This window comes from Pelophylax lessonae (genome assembly GCF_965119305.1).
Source record: "Pelophylax lessonae genome assembly, chromosome: 4".
Classification (NCBI taxonomy): Eukaryota; Metazoa; Chordata; class Amphibia; order Anura; family Ranidae; genus Pelophylax; species Pelophylax lessonae.
In genome coordinates, this window is record NC_138771.1 from 135359900 (window position 1) to 135383730 (window position 23831).

Consider the following 23831-nt stretch of genomic DNA (forward strand, 5'->3'; position numbering starts at 1 on the left):
AACCCCCGAAATCTGTCCCGATGAGGCACCGGAACCACCACTCCCTGAGCCCTCAGGTCCCGCACCGCCAGGTGCAGATCCCGCAGGCGCTCTGGAGACAGTTGTAGAATTGAGGGAAAAAATCTGCTCTCTGGCCGAGAGAGAAACTCGATCTTGTAACCAGATCGAACGATTTCCAGAACCCATCTGTCCCGCACACGGGCCAACCAGGGCTGAAGAAAACCGAGCAAGCGTCCCCCCACCCCAAAACTGGGTGAGGGCGCCCCTTCAGGCCGAACTGTTATGGGCCGCAGGTCCGGATTGGCCGGACTTCTGTTTCCCAGACCAGGGTTTCTTCTGAGAGCCCTGGCCCTTGAACGGTTTGCCCTTGTAGTGCGGCCGAAAGGCACGAAAGGACCCCTGAGGGGGCCGAAAATGAGCATGCTTCTTCCCAGAAGCCCCCTTAGCCTTGGGGAAATGGGGCAAGAGAGTGCTCTTACCCCCGGTAATCCCCTTAATCAACACATCCAGGGACTCCCCAAAAAGGCGAGACCCATCATAAGGCAGATTGGCTAAGGTTTTACGTGAAGATTGGTCCACCGACCAACATTTCAACCAAACCAGGCGGCGAGACAACACCGCCACGCTGTGCACACGCGCGGCCAACGGAATCAGGTCCAGGTCCGCATCACACAGATACATGACACCCTGGTGGATCTGATCCACCATATCCAGGGTCGCCGCCGAGGCCGAATCGGCCACTAGGACGCGCCTAAGCATCTGCGTCCAACTTGCGATCGCCTGGGCCGCCATGAGAGAAGCAAACAGAGCCTTAAGCATAGAACCCGTAACAGAATAAGTATGACGGGCAAGAGACTCCAGTCTCCTATCCGTGGCATCACGGAAAACAGGGGATCCCTCTGCAGGGATCGCAGTGGCTTTGTTCAAAACCGCAATAGCATGATCCACTGGCGGAGGCACACACCACCGTTCATCAGTGGCAGGCGAGAAAGGATAACGCAGCTTAAATTTACTTGGTACCGCAAAAGGCTTGCGCAAATCGCGCCATTGGTCCTTAACAGCGCGCTGAAAATCAGCATTGCAGGGAAAAACCTGCGGCGTCCTGCGTTTTCTCTGCGTCCCATAAGCCGCCAAGGCAGCTGGGGGACACACCTCGTCCCATACTATGGATACATGTTAGATCGCCGCAGCGATCGCTGTATATGCCCCAACATGCCATTAAAAACATGCCCCACAGCACACAGCTCCTCACACTGCCCAGCCTGACATACTCAGTGTCATACAGCTCCCCCCCCCCTTGCAGCCCACAGCATGCAGCCGAGATATAGGGAGACAAGCAGTGTGATTAAAGGCAGGTTACACAGTCCCAGACTGAGACCCCCCCCAGACAGACAGGTCCCCACATAGATACACTTACCTCACATGGCGTGGGGAACCCGCACAGGCGAACAAGCCGCTGCACATGAGGCAGGGAGAGTCGCAATTCAAGACGCACACAATGGCGGTTCAGAAACCGCACAGCGTCCGGTGAGGTAGCCACCTCACCAATCATCCCTGCACCGAACAGGGATGGGTCGTTCACCGTGCCAGGAGCGTTACCTGGCTGAACGCTCGATGGCAGACTGGGAAGCCACTGACCCACGACCTGCGACCAGGGGGATCAGCCCGAGACCCAGTCCGCATGATCCTCTTCGTCCGAAGAACTAACTAATGCTGACAAAAATAACAGCTAAGTAAAGGTAGAGAGAAAACTCAAACAAAATATCAAAAAGAAGAAAGAGTCTGGGACAAAAAGTCCCAGCACAGAGAGAGCCAGCCACTCCTGACAAGCTAGACATTAAAACTGAGATATGGTTGCAGGAAGTAGGAGGGTATTGACTGAGGGGACCACCCCTTGAGGGTGGGATATGTTAAAGCTTTATTGTTAACATATTCTGTTGCCTAGCTACTCCTTCGGAGCAAAGTCTAATACCCCATATGTGACGAATATGAAGAGGCGGCGACTGTCGGAGGACGTAAGAGAAAACATTTTTTTTTTTTACTTTCTGCTAAAACACAGCCAATAAAAAAAATTAAAAAAATTTAATTTTTTCATCATTTTAGGCCACTATGTATTCTGCTACATATTTTTGGTAAAAGAAATCCCAATAAGCGTATATTGATTGGTTTGAACAAAAGTTATCGCGTCTACAAACTAGGAGATAGATTTATGACATTTTTATTTATTTTTTTTTCTACTAGTAATGAAGGCGATGTAGTTTTTAGCGGGACTGCGACATTGCGGCAGACAGATCGGACACCTGAAACTTTTGAGGGGACCAGTGACATTAATAAATGTAATCAGTGCTAAAAATATGCACTGTTACTGTACTGATGACACTGGTAGGGAAGGGGTTAACACCAGGGGCGAACAGAGGGTTAAGTGTGTCCCTAGGGGGTGCTTGTTAACTGTGTGGGGGATGGACTGACTGGATAAACAGAGATCTGTATCCTGCATAGCAGGAACACAGGTTCCCTGTGGTCATCTGTGATGTTCTGTCTATATGGGGAGTGATCACAGGTGGCCAGCGAACGTGACCCACTGATTGGCTCCCCCTCTGGCGCGTGCCCACTTGCTATTACACAAAACAACGTACAGGTATGTTGTTATGCGTAAAAGAGCAGCAGCTGGTTGGCAAGTGGTTAAATGATGGCAGGTGCATACTGACTCCTATTTAACATGAGTTTGAATGTGATCGCTTAATACCGGACACAGCTACACCCCCAGTTATAAGAAAGTGTACAAATGTATGCAACCATATTATTTGTTTTATAATTTTACACACCCGGCCCCCTAAAAAAAGATTTCAGATTGTTTTTTAATTGAGTAGTAGTACAGTGTATAAGTCACATTAAAAGGTGGAAAAAGTTCTGAAATGATTTGGCTTTGTCGCATTTTTTTTACATCACAGAAACTTGACATTTTAACAGGGGAGTGTAGACTTTATATCCACTTTATATTTTAATTAAAATAATTACAGTGCCATCCTCCACATATAGAAGAGAAGGAACAATGTAAATTAAACAGTGTGCGTTTAGTATCACTTTAATACTTTATTTTACTCTTGAAGCTTTTTAACATTGTTAAAGTGCCTATAAAGCAATTATTGTACTGGTTTATTTGCAGGAATTTGTCCTGCACGTCTTTGTAAAACTCAGGGATGAAAAGGATTTTTTCATAGACTCTCAAATCAGGGGGTGGAGAGCTGCAATTACACGTTGTACAAGAGCTCTTAAATCAGAAAAAAACCCTTGAAAGAACTTGGTGAGGATAGCTCCGAGTGCTGATTGGAGGGAGGGGACACACTTCCCTTCACAAAACACAGAGGAACAAAGCTGAGGCTGTTAATCAGCTGGAGCTCCCTTCCCTGTCACCATTTTTCTCTTGGGGGGTCAGAAAATTTTGTCAGAATACCATGCAGATAACAAAGGAAATAAACAGCAAAGAAAAATTACACTTAGGGCTCTTTCACACGGGCGGTCCGATCAGATCCGCCTGTCAGTTTTTTAGGCGGATCTGATCGGATCCTCCATGCAGTTCTATGGGGCAGCGGATGTCAGCGGAGACATCTCCGCTGACACCCGCTGCCATCCGTATCCGATCCTGTCCGTGAAATCTGGACGGATGGAAACCCTATTTTTCCATCCGTTCAGTGATCGGATCGGAAAGGATGAGAGCGGACAGGCGGTCTGCTCTCATCCGATCCCCCATAGAGGACAGCGGGGGCTGAGACACCTCCCTCTCCGCTCTGCAAGCGATCGCGGATCGATCCCCGCTGAGCAACACGGATCCGCCTACGGAGGCGGACCGTGTGAAAGAGGCCTTAGTCCTTTGAACAAGGCAAGTAAACACTATAGAAATATGTGCTCATATGTTTGCAGGAAAAAAAAATGTGCATTATTTTTTTCCCCTCAGGAATCTGCAAAGCATTGCACCCCTGAAGAATTGATCAGGGGTGCAATGTCAGGTTCCTGCAGGCAAGCCCTGCAGCTTTCCAGCCACACTTCCGTTACCAGCTGACTGCTTACAAGCTGCAGGGCTTGTGAATGAACTACAAGAGCGCTTATCAGTGTCCTTGCAGTTAATTGAGAACTTTAGACCGCCAGCCGCCATGGCACAGATCTCAATGGTACAGATCGCTGTAAATGAATGGCACAGCTGTGTGTTTCAATTTGTGACAGCTGCTGGGGAGAAAACTCCCCGCGGGCTGTCACAGGTGGGGGGGAATCACAGGGGTGTGGGAGTTCAGGTCTGGAGCATGTTACATTATACCCAAAGTATGGGTGTAATGTGTAACATGCTCTGAGAGGTTAACTTAAGCTGGCCATACACTAGCTGAAAAATTGTTTAAACTATTTTTCGAAAAAGAAAAATCGGCCGTAAGAGCAGACGATCGTGCTATCATGTAATGACCGAATTTTGAACGATAAATCGTTCAATATACATAAATGAATCCGTTTTTCGTTCAGTTTGTCACATATAACTAGTACAAACAGTTTGGGCGAGAAATACAGTAACCTTTCAATTTATCGTTCGTTCGGTAGAATTTTCTAAACTGTTCCTTCAATTTTTCGGCTCTGAAAAGTTAAAACCGATTTTCTTTTTGTGCCCATTAACTGGACGAAAAACAAACGAATAGACCAAATGACAGATTATTGAATGATTTTTCGGCTAGTGTATGGCCAGCATTATACATTAAGTCATTTCAAATTTGCCAGAAAGCCAATGTTAACAAAAAATTGGCAACACGGTCTGATTGCATAATATATGTACTTTGTTTACTACATTTACCAATAACTAAGATGTGTTAGGGCCTTTCTAAACAAGTCATTCAAATCCTATTTACTTGGTAAGTCTTCACCCTATATAGAGGCCTATAAATCTGAAGGGGATGGATAGTGTGGAATCACAGGACTGATTTGACTCATGGATGAAAAGATGAATTTTCACTGGCACTGTGTGCCACTTCTATAACTATTTGAAATATTTGCAGTAATTATCATCTAATGGTGTAATAGGACTTTTTATGGCTGTTTTTTTTTTTTTTGTATTTGTGTATAACTTTTTTACCATGAGCAATATAAGATTCCATTTCTGTTTGGGTGAATATTCACTGTAAAATAACTTATGCACAATTTTGATATATTTTTAGCACAGCACATACCTTTTATATTTTCATTTACATCAGAATAAACTACCCATGTACCATCATCATCATCACAGCTGAACAGCCCCATTCATATACCAGCCAAGTAAAACTATCAGACTGCATCTTCTCTTGCAGATGGGGACGTGTCCAACATAGGGTACTAATGCATCTCTGAACACTGTTAGAAATTAAATGATGGCTCAACAATGTGAGTATTTCCTATATTTCAAGTAGTAATTGTACTGTGGTACTGCAACTCAAATATAACAAGGAGTAACCAAGACTCTCAAGAATATGCTACAGCCACATAAAAAAAATGTAAATCACTGATGAATAAATAACATTATTATATTATATTTTTTATTATTATTATTATAATAATGTTATTTGTTCATTAGTGATTTACATTTTTTTTATGTGGCTGTAGCATATTCTTGGGAGTCTTGGTTATATACAGTATATATATAAAGCTATAAGAGAACAAGGCACAGCGGCTCTTGATTGATTGCTCAAGCAAACCATATATACATTGGATTGAAACAATCCAAGGCTTCTCTATATCTAATGATCCATGGGTTGTGCTATTCCACTGTACAGACGAACCAGCAGGCCGAGAGAAGCGCTCCATCACATCATACCACACCTCCTACATGCTGCAAAATCACTTATCCCCCGCCATTGGAAGCACTATTCCCACCATCCAACAATGTCTGCAAGTGGTGGATTAAATCTACCACATGGAAGACCTTACATTTGAACACAGGGACTTAGCCCCTACTGCGCATAAGATATGGGCCTGCTGGATCGCCTTCACCTTTTCCCTGCTTTCTCTGAAATTATGTCTCAAATAATTTGATAGGACTTTTTGCAATTCAGGTTTGCAGTCCAGATCTTCGGTCTTATTTCTTATATGACTAATGTAGGAGCCCCTAAACCTGATACCCTCCCCCTCCTCTCCCCCCTCCCCTTCGCTGCCTCTACCTCCTATCTCTTTTATTTTACTCTCTATTTCTCTCCTTTAAGGCTGCATTCCTTTGGGTTGCCAAATCTCTACCCCAGAAATGGGCACTGATCAAGGGAACATGAAGCTCCGACCAGGACAGGATGCATTTGACTTTAGTCGCTGCCTCACTCCTGCTGCAAGCCATAGATGTAGCATTGCTCCAGTGAATCAGAACAAGATGGCCAGTCAGAAGCAATGAAAGGCAAATACCTTTCACCTTCAGGATGCTGATTGGAAGTTTGGAGTTTTCCAGACACCAACAACCTCGAACAGAAAGATGTTCCAAAACTGGTCCCCAACTCAGAAGCTAGCATCCATACGGACAATCTTTCAATGTAAAGGAAGGAAAAATTTGAACTCTAACCATGCAAGGGACAGAAGCCACTATGGCAGGGACACCTTGGTTTGAGAATGTAACTCGATCATTTTATCCAAAGAATGACTGGGCTTGTCCCAAACCATGAGGATTTTCCATTGTATTGTTTTGCAGTGGAATTGAGAAAATGGAACTGCTCTGAAGGTAGCTACCATTAATCCAAGAACTCGCATGCAGCAGAGCCTTTTCAGACAGACCAAAAATAGAAAATACCCAGTGATCGCCCTTCCGTTTGGAAATGGATAAGTTGCTTGCACGCAAAAAAGGTGTATTTACATTTATAAAGCATATACTAATCACTTAGGACTCACAGACTCAGAGCAGGCTACCAAGAGTTAAAGCAGAAGAGACTGTAGACAGAGGCAGGAAATAGAAGTCTAGAGACTTTAAGAGCTTATGAAAATGCTATAAAGTAGCGAAGGAGAATAGATGTGATCTTTGCAAAGTGCGAAAAGGAAGTGGCTGCTGTGCACGTGCTGTACAATTGACAGAATAGCAGATCATGTCCAAGAAATTGCCAGAAAATGCTTTCCTCTATATACAAACCAAATAAAGGAAGACTAACTAGGAAACGGCTGGCTCAAGCATGTGCAGAAACAAGAACCTATGTCATCAAGACCATAGTGTCCCAGCTGTAGTATGCAAATTGTGGGGAACTTCAAAGGCCACAGGCAACATGAGAAAAACACTGCTCAAATGCCAGCACAGATACTTTGTATACTGTATAAGGGAAGTGTCAGAACATCCAGCCATCCCCCTGAAAATGTCCTTTTGGATGAAACGTATTGGAAGCGGAGCCTGTCCTGACTTCATCATGCCTGCCGGGGTTGGCGGTAGCGGCATTTTACACATGTGATATCTTTCTATTTTAAAGTGATTGTAGCATTAAAAAAAAAAAACATCCTTTAAGACATGAGATATAGCACAGTGCTTTTGCCATGTCAATTGTCCCTTTCTCTGTTACCTGGTTGATCCTGCCTGTTCCTGTCTTCCCCTCTGGGTACTGACCACACTTATAATGGTTGCTGATCCCTGATAGTGTGGTCAGATTACGTGCCTCTATCATCCAGGCTGTGTATTCAGCATCTCTCCTTCCCCCTCTCCCTGTCATTTCTGTAGTCTGTGATGGGCTAATGTCCTCCATCTGCTAGTGTGCATACGCCAGAGGGTTATTTCAGCTCCTCCAACTGCAATACTTAGATCGAGAAGGAGAGCAGAGGGAGGACATGTGACCACACAGCAGAGTTGGGCAAAGAAGGTATGTAGCTAAAACAGAGGCTAAAAGAATATAATAGAAGTGATTTTACAACCTATTTAATGTGAATAGACATCCAATACATTCATTTGAATAAATATGCAGTATGTTTTGCATACTGGAGAAGCATCCAGGATTCAAAATATCCAGCATGAATTACTGAAATCCAACTAGTGCTTGTTGGCTTAATGGAGAGACTGCCATGATTTTAAATGTACGGCATCAAACAGCTAATTCAAGTGAAAAATCCATCAAAAAGGAAGGAGACAACCCTTCTCCAGAGCACACCAAGTGCAACTGGCATGGTGTGGGATGGGAGGAGTTGCAGCCTTAAAGGGTAGGCCTTCAGCTTTTATATGCCTAGGGTCAATTTCTTCTGTAGGACATTGGTTATTATTATCAAGCCGTATCCTCTCAATAAACAGTAGAGAAGGTGCACAGTCAATGTGCTTTATGTCCTTTAAGTTTCTTTAAAGGTTGAAGGTCAAATTTAAAACAGTGCTAGCAAATCTGATATAACAACAGTAAATTATTGTGAACAATCAAATTTTGAAATAGTAAAATTATAAATAATGAATATAAATTTAATATATAAGTCCATTAGAGGTGAATGAAATCCAAAAAAGTGCTCGAGTGCAGATAGTCTATTCAAAAGGTGCTCAAGGTGACTGGCAAACCCTCTTGGTTCCCTACTCACCACAATGATAGATCTTAATCGCTTTAATCTATCATTGTGGTGAGTAGGGAAGCAAGAGGGTTTGCCAGTCACCTTGAGCACCTTTTGAATAGACTATCTGCACTCGAGCACTTTTTTGGATTTCATTCACCTCTAATGGACTTATATATTAAATTTATATTCATTTTTTATAATTTTACTATTTAAAAATGTGATTGTTCACAATAATTTACTGTTATATCAGATTTGCTAGCGCTGTTTTAAATTTGACCTTCTATTTTTATCTAAGATTTACTTGGAGACACAGCAGATGCATATATTCTACATTCACCTATTTACAATTTAGATATTTTCTCACTCTATACCATAAGCGCGGGTTTTAATTTCATATTTACACATTCTTTAAAGGCTGTAATGCAGAAGTATCTTATAAATGTATAATGTGGGAATGTCAAATTGTAAAGTAATTTGCCAAAATATTCAAAAACAAGGACTTGGCTGTACTGGTAAAAATACAACAGTCTCACTTTATATATGACGCACACATTTTATCAGCACAAAATATAGCAAAAATATAATTTTTACCTCTGCTTGAGCTTGCTGCCTGCATAGGATTATATTAAACACATCAAGTTTGTTTTCCAAAGCCTGCAAGGTTAAAAAAAAAAGGGTTATATAGCACAATGTTAAGATCTGTGTTCACAATCCTTCACAAACACATACAGGTGTATTAAAAAGCCGAATCCCAGTGCCCTGGGCTGGCCGTGTGTGCGTCTGTGTATGTATGTATATTTTATATATATATATATATATATATATATATATATATATATATATATATATATATATATATATATATATACACACACACATACACAGTATCTCACAAGAGTACACCCCTCACATTTTTGTAAATATTTTATTATATGTTTTCATGTGACAACACTGAAGAAGTGACACTTTGCTACAACGTAAAGGAGTGTACAGTTTGTATAACAGTGTAAATTTGCTGTCCCCTCAAAATAACTCAACACACCGCCATTAATGTCTAAACCACTGGCAACAAAAGTGAGTACACCCCTAAGTGAAAATGTCCAAATTTGGCCCAAATAGCCTTTTTTCCCACCCAGGTGTCATGTGAATAGTTAGTGTAACAAGGTCTCAGGTGTGAATGGGGAGCAGGTGTGTTAATCTTGGTGTTATCACTCTTACACTCTCAGACTGGACACTGGAAGTTCAACATGGCACCTCATGCAAAGAACTCTCTGAGGATCTGAAAAAAAGAATTGTTGCTCTACATTAAGATGGCCTAGGCTACAAGAAGATTGCCAAGACCCTGAAACGGAGCTGAAGCACGGTGGCCAAGACCATACAGCGGTTTAACAGGACAGATTCCACTCAGAACAGGCCTCGACATGGTCGACCAAAGCAGATGAGTGCACTGGCTCAGCGTCATATCCAGAGGTTGACTTTGGGAAATAGACGTACGAGTGCTGCCAGCATTGCTGCAGAGTTTGAAAGGGTGGGGGGTCACCCTGTGAGTGCTCAGACCAAATGCCGCACACTGCATCAAATTGGTCTGCATGGATGTCGTCCCAGAAGGAAGCCTTTTCTAAAGATGATGAACAAGAAAGCCCGCAAACAGTTTGCTGAAGACAAGCAGACTAACGACATGGATTACTGGAACCATGCCCTGTGTTTTGATGAGACCAAGATAAACTTATTTGGTTCAGATGGTGTCAAGCATGTGTGGCAGCAACCAGGTGAGGATATCAAAGACAAGTGTGTCTTGCCTACAGTCAAGCATGGTGGTGGGAGTGTCAAGGTCTGGGGCTGCATGAGTGCTGCCAGCACTGGGGAGCTACAGTTCATTGGGGGAACCATGAATGCCAACGTGTACTGTGACATACTGAAGCAGACCATGATCCCCTCCCTTCGAACACTGGCCGCAGGGCAGTATTTCAACATAATAACGACCCCAAACACAACTCCAAAGGAACTGAGGGTAAAGGTGATAGACTGGCCAAGCATGTCTCCAGACCTATATATACACATACACACTGTATCTCACAAAAGTGAGTACACCCATTACATTTTTGCAAATATTTCATTATATCTTTTCATGTTACAACACTGAAGAAATTATACTAAACCGCTGGCAAAAAAGTGAGTACACCCCTATGTCAAAATTTCCAAATTGGGCCCAAGTATCAATATTTTCCAGCTCTGCCTTAACTCTCTGTGGAATGGAGTTCACCAGAGCTTCCCAGTTTGCCACTGGAGTCCTTTTCCACTCCTCCATGAAGACATCACGGAGCTGGCGGATGTTAAGAGACCTTGCACTCCTCCACCTTCCGTTTGAGGATGCCCCACAGATGCTCAATAGGGTTTAGGTCTGGTGACATGCTTGGCCAGTCCATCACCTTTACCCTCCGCTTCTTTACCAAGGCAGTGATCATCTTGGAGATGTGTTTGGGGTCATTGTGTTGGAATATACTGTGCTGCACTCCAGTATCCGAAGGGAGGGGATCATGCTCTGCTTCAGCACGCCACAGTACATGTTGGCATTCATGGTTCCCTCAATGAACCGTAGCTCCCTAGTGCCGGCAGCACTCATGCAGCCCCAGACCATGACACTCCCACCACCATGCTTGACTGTAGGCAAGACACACTTGTCTTTATACTCCTCAGCAGGTTGACGCCACTCATGCTTGACACCATTTGTCTTCAGCAAACTGTTTGCAGGCTTTCTTGTGCTTTATCCTTAGAAGAGGCTTCCATCAGGGAAGACAGCCATGGAGACCAATGTGATGCAGTGTGCGGCGTATGGTCTGACCACTCACAGGCTGACCCCCCCACCCCTTCAACCTCTGCAGCAATGCTGGCAGCACTCACGTGTCTATTTCCCAAAGACATCCTCTGGATAGGACGCTGAGCAAGTGCACTCAACTGCTTTGGTAAACCATGGTGAGGCCTGTTCTGAGTGGAACCTGTCCTGTTAAATCGCTGCATGGTCTTGGCCACCATGCTGCAGCTCAGTTTCAGGGTCTTGGCAATCTTCCTATAGCCTAGGCCATCTTTATGTAGAGCAACAGATTTTTTTTTTTTTCAGATTCTCAGAGAGTTCAGATTCTTAGAGAGTTCTTTGCCATGAGGTGCCATGTTGAACTTCCAATGACCAGTATGAGAGAGTGAGAGAGATAACACCAAATTTAACAAACCTGCTCCCCATTCACACCTGAGACCTTGTAACACTAACGAGTCACATGACACCGGGGAGGGAAAAAGGTTAATTGGGCCCAATTTGGACATTTTCATTTAAGCGTGTACTCCCTTTTGCTGCCAGTGGTTTAGATAATATTGCTTTGTGTGGAGTTATTTTGAGGGGACAGCGAATTTACACTGTTCTACAAGTTGTACACTCACTACTCTACATTGTAGCAAAGTGTAATTTCTTCAGTGTTGTCACATGAAAAAAATATAATAAGATATTTACAAAAATGTGAGGAGTGTACTCACTTTTGTGATATACTGTGTGTGTGTGTGTGTATATATATATATATATATATATATATATATATATAAATATAAATATAAATATATACATATACACACACACACACACACGCGGCCAGCCCAGGGCGCTGGGATTCGGCTTTCTAGATGTACCGGTCTTCTGTCCCCAGGGTTGCGATAAGGCAGTACAGCCCTACTGTATCAGGCAACTGCCCTGTTGGTTCAAAATAATGGGATTTTTCTATCTACCGTAAAATCAATTTCTCTGATTTCATCGATGGACACATAACTAATGGGTTATATTGCATCCTCCAGGAGCAGGACTAGGCAGAACAAAAACACCTGGCTACTCCCATGGGCCGTCCTCAGCTGGTATATAACCCCCTCTCTGCTCTAGGTAATCCATTTTGTAGCAAGCAATTATAGAAGTATCAGAACTCCATAGAGGGGTGGGTGCTGTGTCCGTCGATGGACTCAGAGAAATGGATTTTATGGTAAGTACAAAAATCAAATTTTCTCTTTCGTTCATGGACGGACACAGCGCTCCATAAATCATAAATAGTGGGACGTCCAAAAGCAGTGCCAAAAGGAAAATGAGGTGTGGGGAAAACAACCCAAGGCTGAACATAAGAGCCCTTAACCAGGACACAGGAGCCCCATTTGAAAAATAAAGGTTTAAAGAAAAAAACACCCCTTGAGAGGAAACAGCCCCTGCAAAACTTAGCGACCAAAAGAAGCATCCGCAGATGCCACAGTATCTACCTTATAGAATTTCGTGAAGGTATGCATGGACAACCAAGTGGCTGCCTTAAACTTGCAATAATAAAGCATGATGATGGAAGGCCCAAGAAGCAGTCAGCGCCCGAGTAGAATGCGCCGTGATAGGGAAAGGTCGAACCTGATCTTTAATGGAATAAGCCTCAGTCATCGTGTGTCTGATCCATCTGTAGATGATAGCCGATGAAGCAGCCAGCCCTTTTCTTGGTCTGTCCATAACCACAAAAAGAGAGTATGACCTCCGAAAAGACTCAGTAGCTGCCAGATATACCCGAATTGCATGAACTACATCCAAGGTTTGCAAAGCATATTCCTTGGGATTAGCTGGCTTGGTACACAAGGAAGGCAACACAATCTCCTTGTTCCTATGGAAGTCAGACAACTTTGGGCAGGATTGACGAACAGGAACGAATAACCACTTTATCCTTATGGACCACCAAATAGGGACTGCGACAGGATAATGCCACCAATTCTAATACCCTGCAGGCTGAGGTAATAGCGACCAAGAATGTCCCCTTCTGGGATAATGTAGGCAAGGGAATCTCCCGAATATTCTCAAATGGATGTTTCTGGAGAACCGAAAGTGCTAAAATTTAAATCCCATGGGGACAAAAGTAACCGTACAAGTGGAGCAACATATCGAATCCCCTTAATGAAGGTACAAACTTAAGAGTGTGTAACTAGGGGTCGTTGAAATAAGATTGCCAAGGCAGACGCCTGGCCATTGATGGTATTCAAGGCCAACTTCTGATCAACGTTGAAGAAAGGTTAAGATCCAAGCCACAGAAAAGGATCGAGGATGAGCGCCAATCGACTCACACCAAGAAATGTACGCTTTTCACGTAGGATGCTATATCTTGCTGGAAGACGACTTCCCCGCCTTCACCATAGTACGGATCACTGATCCAGACAAACCTCTATCCCTCAGTACCTGGCTTTCAAAAGCTAAAAAAAAAGTGTATTTCACTTGCGCCAATGAATAATTAAAAAAAGAATAAGTAAAGTAGTGGTAATGAGCAGCTGCTTTGGACATATGCTAGGTGTGTGAAATAGTAAGTATGACTAATACACGCTTCCCATAGCGTTTGCTATATGAAAAAATAGGTGTACTAGTGATTAAAATAAATATAAAATGTGCACCATACATGTACTGAATTATAAATCCTCTGCAACTGACAATTAGAAAAAGTGCATGATGCATTTAAACAATCCATAACAATAAGGTGCAGATCAGTATTACATAAAACTCCATGGACTAAAACCATAAACATATATTATAAAGTGTTGGATAGTGTCTGTGTAGTTATATTAAAGTGCTTAAACATATACAAAGTGCTTCTTGTGCTCAAAAGTAGGAAACAAGTAGGTCATCCACCAATGTTCTTCCTAATGGGTAAATGGAGATCAGATAGAAAATCACCCCAAAAGTAAAAGTGAGAGATGAAATTCCTAACTCACCAGATGAAGTTGATCTTGCTTGCCTTATAGCAACGAGATCAAGACAGGCTTGAATGGCTCACTATAGCCAAATAAATGATATCCCTCAAGTGGCAACCCAACTGGTTCCTTACTTAATACGGGTTGTGTATGGTCTTACATAACTTTAGTGATAATACAAAAAGAAACCAGGCTCCTCATAGTGAATTCCATTTAAAATGGTTTATTGACCCATCATGGGCTATGGCAAAAAATGATTCCAAAAAAGTAAGCAGTGTACAAAATACAGTTAATTTTGCGGTGGTATCCCCGTTATAGCGTCCGAAGCCGGTCCGAAAGAGCCAAGCACGCAGCCACTTCTGGTTTGCGTTCCAACTTACGGCCGATGAGGTCACCGCGTGTGTTCCAAGCAGTCCGGCTTCGGACGTTATAGCTGGGATACCACCGTTTAATATAACTACACGGACACTATGCAGCACTTTATAATACATGTTTATGGTTTTAGTCAATGGAGTTTATGTAATATTGATCTGCACTTTAATGTTATGGTTTGTTTACATGCATCATGCGCTTTATCGAAATGTTAATTGCAGTGAATTTATAATTCCGTACATATATGGTGCAAATTTGAGGTTTATTTTAATCACTAGGGCACCTATTTTTTCATATAGCAAGCGCTATGGGAAGTGTGTATTAGTCACACTTATTATTTCAATAGCTAAGCCATTAAAACCAGTGACTGTGAAGCAGGATGGCGGCTCAGCCCTTGAGATAACTAGTCTTCTCTGAGAGGAAGCACCCAAGGGACATTTACAGCCACCAGGATGATTGGAAGATCCTCGCTCTTGATTCCTCGCAGGAACTGCGGAAGAAGCCTTAGCCGAGGATGATACTGGCCTTACTGTAGCCCTCGGATGCCTGCAGCATCTGTCAGAGGACCCCGTGACCCTGTCACGAACTTCGGTATCCTTTTGTGCAGCCAAACCTGCTAAAGGAGCTGCATGTAGGGCTGTGCAAACCGAACTGTCTGAAGGTGGATACCAGCAGACTCAAAACCTGTAAGCAAATCGGGAGAGAGAACTGTCTATGTGAAAGCAGCCGGTGAACCACGGCCTGTGGTACTTGAAATTTGTCCAGAGGAAGGACCCCCTAGACAGGGATAGGGGGGACGTTAGGTAGTTCAGACATCACCTGAGCCAGGAATCCTCAAACTACGGCCCTCCAGCTGTTGCAGAACTACACATCCCATCGGGCATTGTAAAACTGATATTCACAGACATGACTAGGCATGATGGGAATTGTAGTTCTTTAACAACTGGAGGGCCATAGTTTGAAGTCCCCTGACCTGAACCTTTGCAGGAATTAAATCCGCACAAGGAGACTCCGGACCTAAAAGGGACAAGTTTTGTCCCTCTTTCTGGGTACCCCCGAAAGAAACATTTAGCGGATCTCCTTGACGCTCACCAAAGAAGTCCACAGGGCCGGAAACCAGCGAAGATGTCCCCCCACCCTAATAATGGGTGAGGGCAGACCTTAACGCTGAAGGAGTCTTGTTTGCTGGTCCAGCGAAGCTAGCTCTAGGCTTAACCAACCAAGGTTGCTTGGAACCCCCCGGGGAAGATTTAAAAGATCTATTTCCCTTGTTCCATGTCGCAGAAGCACAAAATCATTTTCTATGGGCTGAGAAGGAGGGCCCCCCATCTGCGACAAGGCTCCTTCCCTTTTCTTGACTGTTGCAGGAATGTACTCCCCCCCCCCCCCCCGTGATACCTTAAATTACGTCATCCAGGGTAGCCTCAAACAAGCATTCGCCTTAAAAGGGCAGATCAATGAGAGCTTTCTTAGAGGCTTGGTCTGTTTACCAATTCTTAAGCCACAGCACACGCCTAATCACCACCGCTGAAACAACGTTTGTACAGCACAGAAGCTGTATCCAAAGCTGCATCATAAATAAACTACAGCCCATGGACCAACTGGTCCGCTAGATCAAAATAAACAGCAGAGACCTACTCACCCCCCCCCCTCCCCCCAGTCCCTGGCTCAAAAGCTGGCCCATTCAGTTAGGGTCTGAGACACCAGACTGAAGCAAAGACTGGCAGCTACTGTATGCCGAACCAGCCATAGTAAATATGCTGCGTGCCACACCCTTGCTTTTATGTCAGCCGGGTCCTTCAAGGATGGGGATTCCTCTACTGGGATCATGGTTGCTTTATTCAACCTGAAAACAGGAGGGTCCACTACTGGTGGACTAGCCCACTTTTTTTAAAAGTGACTCCTCAAAAGGGTAACGTACAGCAAATCGTTTGGGGACCACAAAGGTTAATTTTGGATGTTCCCAATTCCTTACAGGTAAACCTGTCAAAATCAGAAACATAAGGAAACACCTTTGGAGTACGATGTGACTTGGGCGTACCAAACGACACAGCAATGCCCGTGGCTACATCAGACATTTATAATGTCTCATGCACTGCAGTGATGAGAGCGTCTACCAGCCTTTTTTATTTGCTGCTGAGACCATGGAGGAATTATGATCAATATCAGATGGATCAGGGGGTGTGATAATAAATCCCCCTGGACGGGCCACGTCCACGGCGGCATCAGATGAGACAGCCTGAGTAGGGGTAGGATGCTTCCTCATGGGCCTTTGCCCACACTTCCACCCCGGACACAGGAGGTTTCAGTTGTCTCCAGCATCTCCCAGACTAAGGGTAAATGGCCCCTGTGACATCATACGACTACACAAACATGGCTGCCAACCGGTGACCAGCCAGACTAAGGGAAAATGGTCACCATCAGCTACAAACACTGAAGCATGCTGCCAGGATCTTTCCTGCACCCTCTGCAATGTTGCACCTTCTGCAAGGGGACCCCCCCAAAGGGAGGACACACATTTAGGGGAGACATTGCTGCTCATTCTGCATTGGTCTCTGCACTGGGACCCCCCTGCACTATACCCACACTGCAAACAGCAGGGCATGCACCTATGGGTCTCCTACACTGGAACCCTTTCAGACTAACAGGGCGGGACACACAATATCCCAGGACCCTTACAGAGTGAGGATAGCGAGGGGGACCCCCACCAGACTCCAAGTCCAGACAGGGGGGAAAAAGAGTGGGGAAAGCCCAGCTCAATGAGGGATTTAAAGATGGGAGGAGGAAACCTGCAGGCAGACCCGACTGTCCCTGCCCCGTGTCCCCCCCCCCCAAAGAAAAAGGGGAGGGGGGGTTGTACTTACCCTTTCATGGTGTGGGTAAAGCTCCAGACAGAACTTCTCACCACCGAAGTAGGGGAGCTGTCGGCCAATAGACCGTTGCAACTCATACCCAAGACCGGTCGTATGCGACCCTGCGAGACGTTTAACTTGCGCGCAAGCCTCTGTCCGTGAGGCTATTGTCACGGCCGACCGAGCTCGTAACTGCAGTCTGCACGCGCTCACTGGCTGGGCTGGGGGGACTGCCTAGTCCTACTGGAGGAGGCAATAAAAACCACTAGTTTTGATTTATGGAGGGCTGTGTCCGTCGATGAACGAAAGAGAAATACTATTTACGTATTTGTATTAAGTTCCTGAAGTTTCTCCTGATAGGTTTTAACCCCCAGACCTTTCATAATGATTGATGCCCGTCTCTGGACTCCAGAAATGGACACGGTATTCTAAACAAAGCCTAATTAAAGATCTACAGTATATGGGGGAATCTGGTCCTCCTTCCTGCTGATGTTTCAAGTGATATATCCTAGAATTCTATTTGCTTTTCTCACTGCTTGCATACACGGTTTTCTCTTTTTGCAATAATCTGAAATAAGTACCCCCAAATTACAATTTCAACAATTAAACCTAGAAAAAAGATTAAATCAGGACTGAAAATGTACATGCAAAATAGACATCTTCCAAATTATGAGGTATAACAGTGCTATCTTGGTAGCATGTGTTCAACTAGGCTTGCCAAATAACTGTATTTTTGAGGCCACAGTAATGCACACTGGTTACCTGCAGTTGCTTTAGAGTTTCCTCAGGAACCTTGGTCTGGGTCAGCTTGACCTTGTAAACACTTTTATAGGCTTTTAGGTTTTCCCTGTGTTGCTCTATGTTGTTCCAGGTCCACATATTTGCCTTTCGTCTAATATTAACTTCCAGAATGCTGGTTATGGCATAGTTCCACCTGCATAGAGAACCAAGTATATTAGGGAGAAGGTTGCCTCAATGCAATTAGTATTTAGCATAGCAAAGTGAAATAGAATCTGGACCCTACATTTTAAATCTCTTACAAATATACACATGTGAAGGTTAAATATTTAAAATATTAAAATATGCACACAAACGCACATCACAGGTAACATAAAACGTCACCTAAAGTGAGATTGTAAATTCTCTCTTTTTTTTTTTTTTTTAGTTAAAAATGATGTTATACATACATGCTCGGTAAAGTGGTTTTGCAGCCCAGATCCTCTTCTTCTTGGGTCCCTCTTCGGTGTTCCTGGCCCCTCCCTCCTGTTGAGTACCCCCACAGCAAGCAGCTTGCCATGGGGGCACCCGAGCCGAGCCACAGCTCTGTGTCTATTCAGACATGGAGCTGAGACCCGGCCCTGCCCCCTTTCTCTCCTCATTGGCTGACTGACTTTGATTGGCAGCAAGGGGAGCCAATTGTCTCAGCCAACGAAGGAGTGGCGGGAGGAGGGGGGGAGTCGGGAGTCCCGGGCACCTGAGACACTCCTGCAACATTGCCGGATCTAGATGGGGCTCAGGTAAGTATTAGAGGGGCTGAGGGGGACTGCTACACACAGAAGGCTTTTTATCTGAAAGAATAGAATGTATTAAGATAAAAAACATTCTACCTTTACAACAACTTTAAAGTAGATTTAAAGGCAAAACATTTTTTTACAGTTTTGGATAGAGGAGAGAGGGATTAGGACACCTAGTGTGCTCAACGTTAGGAAGATTCACTCTCTGCATTTGTCCTGTTTACCATCATCATCGATGGTGAAAATAAAAGAATATCCCAACCTGTGGGGCCCTAATGGATTCTCTTAATTTGCAGAGATTTCCTTTCATTTCCTGTTTTGGCTATGGGACAGGAAGTGAAGGTAAAACTCCCCAAAGGGACACAGATGGTTAAAAAAAGTTATCAGAATATCGGACAGGTTTCATAACCCTCTCTTACTTAATCCGAAATTGGAAGGAAAAAAAAAAAAAAGAAAAAAAAACAGTTTTGCCTATGGTTCTACTTTAATCACAACCCAACAAGACCACTGAATAAATAATAAAACTACATTCTAGAGATAATTTCAAGGTACCAAAAATACAGTTTACTCTTGTAACTGCACCCTGTTACCATTTTTTAAATCTTTACTCCCAAAAGCACTGCTTGATGATTGGCCAAGCCATGGCACTGATCGCCACAGGTTTGCACCCTGAAAGATGGCTCTGGTGAAAATGTGTCTGTGTGTAAAATTCCCTTTTAATTATTCTCCTATGATGACCATTTTAGGAGTCTCTCTTCCCCACAGCTCCCCTTCAAGTATTACACTTGCCTGTTCCCACTCCTTCAAATGTTTACAGACAACCACACAACCTTTAAAATTTGTTCCAACCAGGCTTTTTTTTTTCTCCACTTGTGTGCCCAATCTCCATTCATTCGTATAGGAAGACTACTGTATGTCTCTTTGATTCAAAACAATGAATGACCATACCTTATGGAATGAAGGACAGTGCTGTTTTTAAAGTTTTGAGGCTGTCAAGTCAATTTATTAAAAGGAGATGTACAACCAAAGCTTGTTTGGCTGTACATCTCCTATGGATCACAGGAGTGCAGTTCGTTCTGCACTCCTGTGACCCATTTTCAGCAGAGAGCGGTCTGAATTCTCTCTCTGCTGGCATCACAGATGTCGGTCTAGGAATCGTGTCATCACAACGATGGAGTCAGGATCCACCAGATGCTTGGACTGACACCCGACTCAGCCTCTCAGCGAGCTGCTGAGTGTCTGACATGGCCGCTCCGCCCCCCTCCACAGGCCAGCGCTCCAGTGAATGAGGAGAGGGCAGAGTGCCTTTGTTAGTCAGCAGCTCTCTGCTCACTTAGCTGTCAGAACCAAGCGATCAGAGGTGTTTGATTGCTCTTAGTGTAGAGGTGCCGGGGGACAGATGCAGCATTGATCTGATGCTGCATTCACCTAGGTAAGTATAACTGGGGGGAAAAAAAGAGAAGCCCATACTTCTTTTTTAAAGCTACAACTTATGTTTTTGGGTTTAGCTACGCTTTAAAAGAGAAGTATGGGCTTCTCTTTTTTTTTTTTCCCCAGCTATGCTTACCTAGGTGAATGCAGCATCGGATCAATGCTGCATCTGTCCCCCAGCATCTGTCCTCCTTAGATGTTAGTTTTATGCTTTTTTCCCACCTCGTGATTTGGCCATTAGCACACTCCATGTCTTAAGGTGGCTTTTCTATCTATCTATGGAGAAGAAACAGAGGCCCCCTAGGACAGTAGAGATAAATAGACTAGTAGATTTAGGTGGGCTTTACATACTTGTGATTAACAAAGTGAAGCCTAACTCCAGCTAATAATTTAAGCAGTTACAGAAACTTTTTTTTTTTTTTTTTCAACCCTCTAACTTTCATTTTTGCTGTACAGTGTAGTGTCTTAAAAGAAGCCAAAAAATAACCAGGATCAACTAGTAAAAAAACGAAGGAAGCCCATAGATGGATCTTGTGTTTTTTTTCCGGAAAAAAAAAAAAAAAAAAAACCTGATTCCTCTGTCCACACACTCCGTGTGGATGGGGGATTGCTCCCTGCTGAGCTATAGTATTCTAAAAGCGAGGATACTTTCCAGCCATCAAAAATACAATGATCAGAGTTGCAGGCTACAGCCTGCAACACTGATTGAGCAGGGCAAATCTGAGAGGGTAGTTGTACAGAAGTCGATCAGTACCCTACACAAAAAAAGGATCGAAATTCGGCTGGTACCTGCTGGACCATTTTAGATTATTGGAAAAATAAAAATAAATAAGAGACTACTTTGTTAATGCTACTGTACATTATATAGGTAATTTTTTCTTTGATGCCAATTATTATTGTTGCGTTTACATGCATAAATATTGTCAGGTAACAGTATCACAACCATTATACATTTCTAGCTTTTAACATACTTTTTTCCATTTAGATTGACATGTTACAGAAATGAAAAACCTCCTTCATATACTGCAATCATTTCATTTTTTTATATTTTACAGTACTTGTGTAATCCAACAAGTAGAGGAAGACCAATTGTATGTTGTTAGGACTGGTATAATATAGGAAAGAACAAAAACAAGTGCCTATGTACCATTTTCGGCAGTCTTCTTTTAGCGTTACCGCTGGTCTGTATTTCCGGTATGGAACATTCCTCACCATATAATCCACAGACTCCAACAAGTCAATCATACTGAGGTACTGCAAAAAAAGGTTTGTGGCCATAAATAGGCAAAATACATATAAAATAATGATCATAAACAAGGAATATTTAGTGCTTAAATAAAGAGGGAGCACTTTAGAGCAATAACGTGATTTTGGTAATTACCGTAAAATCTTTTTTCTCTTTCGTTCGACAGACACAGCGCTCCATAAATCATAACTAGAAGGTTATATTGCCTCCTCCAGGAGTAGGACTAGGCAGAACAACAGACACCTGGCTAAACCCATGGGCTTTCCTCAGCTGGTACATAAACACCCTCTCTGCTCTAGGTAATCAGTTTAGTAACAAGCATTTTTAGAAGTATCAGAACTCCATAGAGGGGTGGGTGCTGTGTCCGTCGAACTCAGAGAAATAGATGTTACGGTAAGTACAGAAATCCCCTTTTCTCTTTCCTTCGACAGACACAGAGCTCCATAAATCATAACTACTGCAACGTCCAAAAGCAGTGTCAAAAGGAAAATGAGGGGTGGGGAAAATAACCCAAGGCTAAACATAACAGCCCTCAACAAGGACACAGGAGCCCCATCTAAAAAAAATGGATTTTTGTAAAATCTTACCGTAAAATCCTTTTCTCTTAGCTCATTGACAGACGTAGTCCTCGGTGATACACCACCTTCGGGTTATGTTGCCTCCACAGGAGCAGGACTAGACAGGAAATTAAAAAGCTCTGGCCACACCCCAGGGGCAGTCCCAGAGGGTATATCCTCTCCCTCTCTGCCTCAGCAAATCAGTTATGTGAAAAAGCAGTCTTTAGAGATTTTAACCCAACTCAAAAAAACAGAGGGGCGGGGACTACGTCTGTCAATGAGCTAAGAGAAAAGGATTTTACGGTAAGATTTTACAAAAATCCATTTTTCTCTAGCGCTCATTGACAGACGTAGTCCTCGGTGATACACCACCTTCGGGACGTCCCAGAGCAGTATCACAACTGAGGGGTGGGAAAATGGAAATCAAATCCCAATCTAGAAGGCCCAACCGGTGCCAACTAGAAGTTTACAATGCTCATCCTTAATGATGAGACTCAACAAAAAAAGAGAAAACAAATTTTTTTATTTTTTTTTTTCAAACAGAAAAAAACCCTCGAGGTAGACCACCGGTCTCCTCAAATTGCGGCCTGCAAAACCTTGCGGCCAAATGAGGCATCCGCCGATGCCGTCACATCAATTTTATAGAATTTTGTAAAGGTATGTACTGACGACCAGGTGGCCGCCTTACATACCTGGACCACTGACGCCTGATGGCGAAAGGCCCAGGAAGTACTGAGCGCTCGAGTGGAGTGCGCCCTAACAGGGAACGGAGGACTCTGACCCTTAATAGAATAAGCCTGTACCACCGTTTGTCTAATCCATTTGGCAATGGTCGCGGCAGATGCAGGCAAACCCTTTCTGGGGCCATCCGTGATCACAAAAAGTGAATCCGTCTTACGGAATGATTCCGTAGCTTTCAGGTATACCCTGATTGCCCGAACCACATCTAAGGAATGCAACGCATGTTCCCGATGATGCTTGGGCTGAGGACACAAGGAAGGTAGTACAACATCTTCATTCAGATGAAAATCTGAAACCACCTTGGGAAGAAAAGATGGCTTAGGATGAAGTACTACCTTATCCCTATGAATCACTAGGTATGGGGACTGGCATGATAATGCAGCCAGTTCTGACACCCTGCGAGCAGAAGTAATAGCCACCAAGAAGGCCACCTTCTGGGATAAAGTAAGCAAGGGAATCTCCCTGATGTTTTCAAAGGGAGGTTTCTGTAGAACCGACAAAACCAAATTAAGATCCCAAGGCGGTAAGGGCGCGCGGACTGGAGGAGCCAGGTGCCGCACCCCCTGGATGAAATTCCGCACCAAGGATTTGGTAGCTAAAGGCTTCTGAAAGAAGATTGCTAATGCTGAAACTTGACCCTTGATGGTGCTCAAGGCTAGCTTCTGCTCAACCCCCTGTTGCAAAAAGGCCAATATTCGAGACACCGAATAGGTACGTGGAGGAAATCCTAAAGATTCGCACCACGCAATATAAGTTTTCCATGTGTGATAATAGACTTTGCTGGAATATACAAGAAAAAGAAGGTGCCATGCCTAAACTGGCCAATGTACCCAGCAAGCCAACACCACATCCCTATTGATACATAGAACAGAAAAAAAGATAAAATGGT

General features: G+C 43.7%; 1 protein-coding gene across 5 annotated transcripts in view; it reads right to left on the minus strand.

The window, feature by feature from the left end:
* Positions 1-23831, minus strand: part of VPS13C (vacuolar protein sorting 13 homolog C) — a 555353-nt gene that overhangs the window by 397803 nt on the left and 133719 nt on the right. For all 5 annotated transcript variants that reach the window (XM_082257056.1, XM_082257055.1, XM_082257057.1 and 2 more), the window contains 3 exons: positions 21546-21652; positions 18216-18387; positions 9085-9147 (listed from right to left, as the gene is read on the minus strand). In XM_082257056.1, the coding sequence (XP_082113182.1) occupies positions 9085-9147; positions 18216-18387; positions 21546-21652 (342 nt within the window). The remainder of the gene's footprint in view (positions 1-9084; positions 9148-18215; positions 18388-21545; positions 21653-23831) is intronic.